Source organism: Asparagus officinalis, chromosome 3, assembly GCF_001876935.1.
Source record: "Asparagus officinalis chromosome 3, Aspof.V1, whole genome shotgun sequence".
NCBI classification, from domain to species: Eukaryota; Viridiplantae; Streptophyta; class Magnoliopsida; order Asparagales; family Asparagaceae; genus Asparagus; species Asparagus officinalis.
Window position 1 is genome coordinate 110,468,925 of NC_033796.1, and position 9,831 is coordinate 110,478,755.

Here is a 9,831-nt window from a genome sequence, read left to right on the forward strand (position 1 = left end):
TGGGTTTTGAGTTTTGTGATTTAACAGGTTAATTTGGCAGTGGGTTGAGTTCCCTTTTCGGATTGGGTAATTTGCAAATCATCTGTTGGTTGGGGAATTTGATTGGGTTGGTAGTCTATTTATTCAAGATAAGGTTAAAATGAATAGCTGGTGAATTGAGAAAAGCTCAGATCTTTGGGCTACCGTGAGCAGCTATTGTTTGCATCATCTGAGGAATTGGGTTCGGTAGGGTAATGAATGTATCACATGATTTACTTTTAGTTATAGTATGATTTTTTGTGATTCATTTGAATTGTGTAGTTCAGGAAAAAGTGATCTATTTTAATACTGCGTGAATCGATGGTGGGATGTATATTTCGTATTTCTGTGTTGTGGATCGGAATTTGGTCGTTATGTTCTTTTAATGAAAATTTAATATTTAAAATCGATATGGGTCTTAGGTGCGATATGTAAACATTTCGATTTGGCCTTGTTTGATTACATTTTGTTCTTTGTTTAGAAACCTGAGTTGGAGAGAGGAGAATGGCTGTAGGGGGATCACAAACGAGCTTGCGGAAGTATATTGGAGCTGTAAAGGACACTACTACTGTTACCCTCGCCAAAGTGAACAGTGATTACAAGGTAAGAATTTTCGTGTTACAATTTAATTTCCTTTTCGTGACACTTATTTTGATTTTTTTTTGTTGAATTTTTGATGAACTCTAGGAATTGGATATTGCAATAGTAAGGGCTACTAATCATGTTGAGCGTCCCGCAAAGGAGAAACACGTAAAAGGTCAGTAGCATTCAATTTCTTTGCTTATGGATTTGAGTTATGAAAGTCATAATTGGTTTATTCTAATGTTTCACTAAGGAGTGATCTAGAATATGAGAAATACGAGGTAAATCATACATTATGGTAGCGAGGGGAATGTAGCCAAAAGATGTGAATTTGTTGTCTAATTTAGCAGTATTAGTCCTGCAAACTATCTATAAGTGCCACTGTCAAATGTATATTGCAACTTAGTCATGCGAATTCAATGCTTGTAATTAGAAAAACATAAGTTTTTGTCCCTTCTATGTTGTTGCTGCCTCTTCCTCTTGCCCGTATGTTGCTTAGGTAAAGATGGTAGCATACTATGTTCTGCTTTCTTCTCAGAAACAAGATTGTAAATTCGTATTAGAGAACTAATATAGTCCATAGATGACCAATCACTGACCATTAGCTAATTTCAATAATGAAGCCTCTATCGCTAGCTTTTATGTTTATTTTACATTCCGTTGTATGAATTTTTTTTCAGCATTCAAGATCTATCAAGGGCTATCTCGGAGTTTAGTGGAAGACTATTTTCTTTATAAATAGTACATTGCCTGAATTCACATTGATCTTAACCTGTTGTCCTGGTGGCAACTTCAAGTGTGACCCTGTAACTTCTAACCCGACTCTAATCAGATATCATAGACCTCGCAACTGTGATTTTCAATAATAATTGCCAACGACCTTTTCCTTTACTTCTTTATAATCAATAAATTACTATGTGCTGATGAACTTAATTACATTTCTTGCAGCTATTTTCTATTCCATCTCGGCTTCAAGGCCTCGAGCAGACGTGGCTTATTGCATTCATGCGCTTGCAAGACGTCTCGCAAAGACACATAACTGGGCGGTATGTGTCGAACTATTTTCTTATTGGACTTCTCTTTTCCGCACTTTTTTAAAAGTAATTTTGGCCCCAGCATGAAAACAGTCATATATTAATCATTTGGTTTTTCTTGACTTATTATTTGTAGAATGAGAGCTATAATTTATCCTCAACATCATCCCTGTAATTTGAATTTTTTTACCAACATTGTCTCATCAGGTTGCCTTAAAAACGTTAATTGTTATACATCGTGCTCTGAGGGAAGTTGATCCCACTTTTCGCGAAGAACTCATAAACTATGGAAGAAGCAGAAGCCATATGCTTAACATGTCCCATTTTAAGGATGATTCCAGTGCAAATGGTAGGCATCCTAACCAAACTTTTAAGTGAAGGAAAATTGTGTGCACATGTATGGCTTATGGTATTTTCTCATAAAAAATGTATTACTTATGGTAATTATGTTATTTTCAGCTTGGGATTATTCCGCATGGGTGCGCACATATGCTTTATTTTTAGAAGAAAGACTTGAGTGCTTTCGTGTGCTCAAGTATGATGTTGAAACCGATCCTCCGGTACGCATCTTATCCTAGTTTTCCTTGTTTTTTCCTCGTTGATTTTGTATTTGCTTATTAGTTAAGGTTAATTGTGGATAGCCCCCATGTAGTATCACTGTTTTGAACTGATTACTCCTCTAGTTTTAATATTTGAAATAGACCTCTAAGTGAATTATTTTTAACTCTCTTACTGTTGGAGAAAGAGAAAATTGGTTTTTTTTGGCAAACAGACTGCTGAGGGTAATAGAGTGAATTTGTTTTCATTCAGAGGTCTATCTGCAGCAATAAAACTAGAGGGGTAGTAAGTTCAGAATATCACGCATCCTTATTTAAATTGAGTTTGTTTAATAGTATCAGTTGGAGGCAGCTTCTAGCTATCCAGCTTCATAAGCCCTTTAGTTATTACTCAGTTTCAGAATATGATGCATCCACATTTAAATTGAGTTTGTTTAATAGTATCAGTTGGAGGCAACTTCTAACTATTCAGCCTCATTAACATTTTAAATTGATCACCAGTATTTTCTTTTGAATCTCTTTAGTGGAGCAAGAAATTATTGACAAAAGTGTGACTTTTGCAGAGAACTCGGGATCTTGACACTGCTGAGTTACTTGAACAGTTACCAGCAATGCAACAGCTTTTATTTCGTCTACTTAATTGCCAGGTAATATCCCTTCTGCCCAAGTTATGCGCTTAATTAGCTTCCAGTATCAGTGGTTATTTCAGCTGGACTAAATGCACTTGGATTGTGGTCTAATTGAAAACTTTTATGCAGCCACAAGGTTCAGCTTCTTATAATTTTGTGATTCAGCTGGCTCTTTCAATGGTAAGGGAACTTTACTAGTTTTGACTTTTGGTATGTTTTCATATTTTAAGTTATTCCTGGAAGTCTTTCTATTCTCATCGTTTCATATTTTATCTTGTTAGGTTGCTGGGGAGAGTGTAAAGATCTATAATGCAATTAGTGATGGTACAATCAATTTGGTTGACAAGGTATTATTATTTTACTTCTTATTACAACATTATGTGCTATTGTTTTTATATCTAATAGCTATTGTCATGGTTTTCAGTTCTTTGAGATGAAGCGACATGACGCTGTTAGGGCACTTGACATATATAGGAAGGCAGGTCAACAGGTAAATTATAGATTCCTTGTACAAAAGCTGCATCTTATTGTCAGAATTAATATAAAACTATAATACTCGACCCTCATCATAACTTTAGAGTTTTGGTGTAATGATTAGAGCGACTTCTTTAAGATGATACAGAGCAACCCAGGTTTGAATCTTGTTGGCCACGATTTCTGAAATATTGTTACTGCTGCGTGAGTCCATGTTTTCAACCCATAAAAAGGGTGCTCAACTTGCGGGGGCATGTTAGAATTAATATAAAACTATAATTCTCGACCCTACCATGACTTCGAAGTTTTAGTCTAATGGTTAGAGAGACTAAATTTAAGACTTACTTCTACCAGTCAATGGAAAAGACATCACACTAGAAGTTCTTCTCTTAGAATTAGTTGTAGATAACCTTGCTAGTCTTTTTCATTTTGTTGTAGATAACCTTGCTAGTCTTTTTCATTTTGTTGTTAAGGTTATGCATTTATTGCTAAACCTTTTTCATTTGTTGTTAAACACTTCAATGAGGTTGTGATTAACGTTGGTTCTTAAACTTATGTGTTAAAATTATGAGATAGTTTTTAACATTATTAGTTAGTTAAACTCATGAGTTAGTTGGGAAAGTTATTAGTTAGTTTAGTGGTGCATTTTTATTTGCTATTGGATTATACTACTTGAAGTATCTTATTTGCTATTGGATCATACTACTTGAAAAAAGGGATACTTCGTAAAGTAGAATGTGGATAGAATCTTAAGGGTCTAGAATTAGTAGAACAAAACCAAGTATATTGTGAATATTGCTTTCACAAATTTAGGAGTAGAAACAAGACCGTATTTTGACATCGAGGAATTGAGAGATAATAATTGTTCACTTCTCTTTTAGCAGTATTTAATGGTTAGTTGCTTGTGTATTGTTATTTTGACATATGGCAATATAATGGCTACAATGAGAATATGAAAGGTAATCAAGGATAGTAAATATTAGCTCAGCTCCAGCGTAAATTTTGACTTAAGTTAGAACCTACCGATTTGCAGGCAGAGAGATTGTCGGAATTCTATGAAGTATGTAAAAGCATTGATATTGGGCGTGGACAAAAATTTATTAAGATAGAACAGGTACCATTTTCTGAAATGTATTTCATACTTCGATATGGTATTGATTATAAATTTAAGTTGTCAGTTCTAATGCATTTGAATTATTTTAATAATATTATTGCAGCCCCCTGCATCATTCCTCCAAGCCATGGAGGAGTATGTGAAAGATGCTCCGAGAGCTTCAACAGTTCGCAAAGATCAGGTGTGAGAGCTCCCTTGATTTTCTTAAAGCTTTTATTAGAAAATTCATGGCATGCTTTGTATACAATAACCACATGCTTTTAGTAGTTTTTGCTGTTCCATTTTCTGACAAGTTTCATAATATTGATATGGTCAGAAAATAACAAATTTGCTTTTCTGGAACTAGTTCCATCTTTGTCCTGATCAGTAACTAGCTATCCTCATAATTTCATGGCTTAGTTTCACTCCGGAACCCCAAACTTTACCCATTTTTCACTTTGATACTCACAAATTATTTTTAAACACTCTGATACTGTAAAGTTTTAATCCCATTTCATTTTGATACTCCCATCCAGATTTCATCTGATTTCCCGTTAAACTTAACAGAAAACTTTAGGGTATCAAAGTGAAATGAGATTGAAACTTCAGAGTATCACAGTGCTTTTAAAAAAAAAATACTTCGGGGTATCGAAGTGGAAAAACGGGTAAATTTAGGGTACCAAAGTGAAGAAAAGCCTAATGTCATTTACTCCACCTATGTACTAACTGCTCATTTAAACATTTATATTCATTCAGGTGAAAGAGGAGAAGGAAACCCCAAAGGTTGTACTGGCAATAGAGTACAAAAAAACTCCCGAAGAGGAAGAGGAAGCACCAAAGCCACCCACGCCACCTCCTGAACCTGTCAAGGAGGAAGCTCCAGTATCTCAGGAAATTGATCTTCTGGTAATATTTTATTTCTGTTTTACACTTACAATTACATTTACTTGAAGAAATATTTATATTGAGTCCTAATTCTTTACTTTAATTTTTCAGGGCTTAAATGAGACCAACCCGGATGCTTTGGACTTAGAAAATAAAAATGCTTTGGCACTTGCCATTGTTCCAGTTGGTAAATTACTTGCTGGTTGCCTTTGCATACATATAATTTCAAGAATTAGTATCTTGACGACCAATTTTTTTATTTTCAATATTGCAGATAGTGTATCAACTACAGCTCCCTCTGCTAATTTTTCGGAGAATGGAACAACAGGCTGGGAATTGGCACTGGTTACTGCTCCGAGCTCAAATGAGACTGCAGCAGCCTCAAGTAAACTGGTACTGAGAAATTTTATCTCTAATCTTATCAAACTTCTGTTGCCATAAAGGCTGTAATAATTTTTTGTTAGCTTACACAAAATGCCACGCTTAAGCCAACTTGTGGTTAATTTTTTATTCTGCTGAAATTTGGCTTTTATTACTTTGTGGCTTTTCCCCCCCAACAAGTTACAAGAAAATAAAATAAAAAGTACTTTATTAATTTTTTGCTTATAGCATTATGAAACTCTCACTGAGAACAACCGACATAATCAAGAAAAAGTTCTACTTTTGTTCGTCATCATTATAACTAAAAATCTTTGCGCTTGTATTTTGAAAACAAATCAACAAGAAACTTGGTACTTAAGTCTATCTATTTGGAAAATCCTAGGCATTGTTTGTGACGAGTAACGTATGAGTTTAAGAAGTAGTAACCCCTCCTTATCCCATCAAACACAAAACTATATAATAAAGTGATTTAATGTGTCTTAATCTTCCAAACACAAAAACTACTAAAGGGTTAACAAGTCCTAAAAATGAGGGGTTTTACACTTCTACTAGTCCTACTCATTAGCTGGTTAAAAGTGAAATAACACCTCCCTCTTCCCAAACGCTAAACCTAGTTCAGTGATTGACATAAATCTGATCTAACAGGCTCCCCAATTCAACCCTTTTTCTGTTCACAATGGATTAACTAGCTTAACCCTCTTCCTTAACCCCGAATTCTTGAACCTTTTCCAAATAGGCAAATACTACCTTAGATACTTTCAGGATTTCTTGCATGTGTGTTGATGGTCGAAAATATCATCTAATTATCGTTGCTGGACAATAACTAGTACTACAGGTGTTGTGAATGAGTGGAAGGAGAGATTTTTTTCGAAATGAATTAAGTCATGCAGACAGTCTACGTCCCCCTTTCCCTAAATGCGTGATTATCTTCCTTTTGGTATGATAATATTGTCTACACCGAGGTAGACGACCATCTAGGAGGGGGTGACACCTTGATACATAAATGTTGAGTAGTCTGTTTCATTTCCTATCATTCTTTACTCCTACTTTATGTATGTTTTATATCTACTACTCTAGTTAATGAATTTCACTTGATTCACAGGCTGGAGGTCTAGACAAGCTGACATTAGACAGTTTATACGATGACGCAATCAGAAGAGCAAACCAACCAACAAGCTACAATCCATGGGAGACACCAAATCCAATGGCAGCAGGCTCAGCAATGCAACCGATGATGGCCCCCGATCCATTCTACGCCTCATCAACAGTCGCCGCTCCTTACTCTGTTCAAATGTCAGCCATGGCTCAGCAGCAGCAAGCATTCATGCTTCAGCAGCAGATGAGCAGCCATACCCAGCAAATACAGCAACCAGGCATGAACCCTTTTGGGGCCCCCTATGCAGCGAATACGGGTATGTACCCGTATGGCACGGGGATGCCCGTCCAAGGGGCAAATACATATACAGGACTTTTGTGAGAGTTATGTACAATTCTATTGATTCTTGATTGGGGCCGTCTATTGTGTAAAATGTGTAGTTGAGAAGGCATTTGTTTGTTGATTGGTGAGAGGGAAAATACTGAGAGTTGATTATTTTGTGAGATATAGGTTCTTAATAATAATTGTATTATTGAGATTCATGATAGCTCCTTAATTGTGTCTTGTTGGATTCTTGAAAGGATTTGTGTTATGTCTGCGACTGCAAGCATATCATGACTCATGATGCTAAAATAGGGAATGTCAACTCCTAAAAAGGAGGCAAGTCCTTCAGCTCTAACATCATGGCCAAGTAAGGGGCTGTTTGTTTGCGATTTGGTTAGGGGGAAAGCCTGCCAAAAGTGCAGCTTTTGACAGGCTTTTCACCCAAATCGCCTCTTTTAGAGGCGATTTGGGTGGAAAACTTGCTAAAAGTTGCACTTTTGACAAGGTTTTGGCAGGCTTTCCAGCCCTTTCCCCCTAAAAAACCTTTTTCCAAACAGCTCCTAATTCAACTGCTAGTATCCTCAAAGCTCTTTGAATTGAGAAATCTAATGGTTGAAGGAGAATTCAATTGGAATGTGATTCACTGTGTTGTTCATACGCTTCACGGTGTTGTGTTCACCCCCCAGATCCTAATTCAGTTGGCGATGAATGTTGTGCATCTTCATTTCGAAGCTATGTGTGTGCAACATATTAGAAGATCCGTAATAGCTATGCGTGTAGCCGAGCTTAGTTTGCTCTCATGTACAAATGTACCTTCTCTCATATCTTTTTGGGTGCAGACTGTATCTGTAACCAAATTATCTATGAGGCAATTTAATCGAGTCCATCTTTAGGACTGTATAGTTCCTTTTACAATGCATTCATTTCCCAAAGTTTATTTATTCTGTTATTTTGATCTCCTAATCTTAAACATGATCTCATGATTCTCTACAACTTAAATCGAAGGGGAAAGTTAGTCTGTACTTAGATATTTTCTAAATTTAAAACATAATGCTAATAAGTTCTATATAGAAGTTTTTTTTTTTGAGGAGTTATATCGGAATTTGATTAATTAGCAAGCATATTTTTTAATCACTAGCATGCATTGCACGTGGCCAAATATCCTGGTATATATTTTGAGTTTATTTATTGAATTTATTGTAAACATAGCCTTTGTTGTATCACTCAATTGCAAGAGACCTCATGTTGTTCTAATTGTGGCAAAATAGATCTCTTATAGATCTACTTAATGTAAATAGGCACCTTGAAGTATTGACCTAGGTGCGAATACACTCCGTAGTGAACCTTTTTTACTCTTTTAAAAGTCAAAGCAATTGAGTCTCTGTACTCACTGATAGAACTGTATGTGGGAATTTTAACAATTTCAAGAGCAAAAAGATTCACACAGGTGGTCTATTCACAACATGTAGAACTATAGGGGGCCTATTCGCAATAAATAGAACTACAGAAGGTCTCTTTTCAATTTGGCGATACAACAAAATCTAATAATTAATTCTCTTAAATTATCTATAATTAAAAAATATATTGATCATATTTTAATTCTCTTTGATTATACATGATAAAAAAACAAAAACAAAAACAAATAATCATGTTTTTAATTCTCATCTTTTGTATATACAAAGGAGTGATTAGTGGTTTATTATTAGCCCTACATTTTAAAGATAAATTTCACTAAAACTCTCATAAATTCTGTCATTTGGAACTAAGTCCACAAAATTTTTGAAACACCTGATAAGTTTGGAAGTTTAGAAAACCATTAAAACATTTTAATTTTTTGCACTTTAGCCCATGCCGGTTGCATAATTTTACACTGACGAGCATTATCCCTCAAGGCTAATATATATATTTCTCACATCATTCATATTTGTAGATTAAACTAAAAATATAAGAAACAATAGTCCTTGATTACATATCATAAACCGACCTTATAAAGAGGATAGATATTAGTAGTTACACGTAAAAACTTTGTCTATTGAAGAACTTAGTGATTATTATTATTAAAATATATCTTGGCTGTCAAATTAAAATGAGAAATTAAATCCTAAATAAATAGGAGAATCAAGTGAAAGTTTTTATAAATATAGAAAAGATAGATTTGTCATTCTGTGAGTGGAAGAACAAAATGAACTATATAAATGGACAGAGATGAGAAAAGATATAATTTACACAGTTTTAAGTATTTTTTTTAGCATTATCACCTTTACACTTAAAATGATATTTATGGAGATAAGGGTTCAGTATTACACTACCTGAAAAGGAATATTTTTTATTAAAGTATGCATTTTTACTTCAAACTAAAATTTATGGAATTTAGAGGCCTGCCTAAAGTTTGTAGACAATGTTTTTTTTCCTTTTCCTTTTGTGGACTTAAAACTAATGTTTCCGGATTTCTCGCCTAGTCTTAGATTCTTTTTTTGAAAATTGAGCTTTTTATGATTTTGTTATTAAATCTTAGAATTACAATAACAAAGCTGTAATTCCTTATAAAAGTCTTTTTGGAAATCAGATTAAGCCTTTGACAATCTAAGAATAGAATAACTATCTAGAATTTAGGGATTTAAACTAACTTTTCCGGAGACTAAACTTACTTTGTACTTTTCTCCATTCTAAAACAACTCCTATGGACCTAAAAGTAAAATTTTCAAAAGACAGGGGCTAAGGTAAAGTGTGTGCATCTTCATTGTTCCTATTTGTACCA

At 34.6% G+C, this 9,831-nt stretch overlaps 1 protein-coding gene across 1 annotated transcript in view; it reads left to right on the forward strand.

The window, feature by feature from the left end:
• LOC109835741 (putative clathrin assembly protein At5g35200) overlaps positions 1–7,329 on the forward strand; it is an 8,267-nt gene extending 938 nt beyond the window's left edge. The window contains exons 2-16 of the mRNA XM_020403752.1: positions 500–621; positions 706–775; positions 1,549–1,646; positions 1,842–1,983; positions 2,094–2,194; positions 2,755–2,838; positions 2,950–3,000; positions 3,102–3,167; positions 3,245–3,310; positions 4,328–4,408; positions 4,512–4,589; positions 5,144–5,293; positions 5,384–5,459; positions 5,547–5,665; positions 6,756–7,329. Coding sequence (XP_020259341.1) covers positions 523–621; positions 706–775; positions 1,549–1,646; positions 1,842–1,983; positions 2,094–2,194; positions 2,755–2,838; positions 2,950–3,000; positions 3,102–3,167; positions 3,245–3,310; positions 4,328–4,408; positions 4,512–4,589; positions 5,144–5,293; positions 5,384–5,459; positions 5,547–5,665; positions 6,756–7,130 — 1,656 coding nt within the window. The 5' untranslated portion in view covers positions 500–522 and the 3' untranslated portion in view covers positions 7,131–7,329. The remainder of the gene's footprint in view (positions 1–499; positions 622–705; positions 776–1,548; positions 1,647–1,841; positions 1,984–2,093; positions 2,195–2,754; positions 2,839–2,949; positions 3,001–3,101; positions 3,168–3,244; positions 3,311–4,327; positions 4,409–4,511; positions 4,590–5,143; positions 5,294–5,383; positions 5,460–5,546; positions 5,666–6,755) is intronic.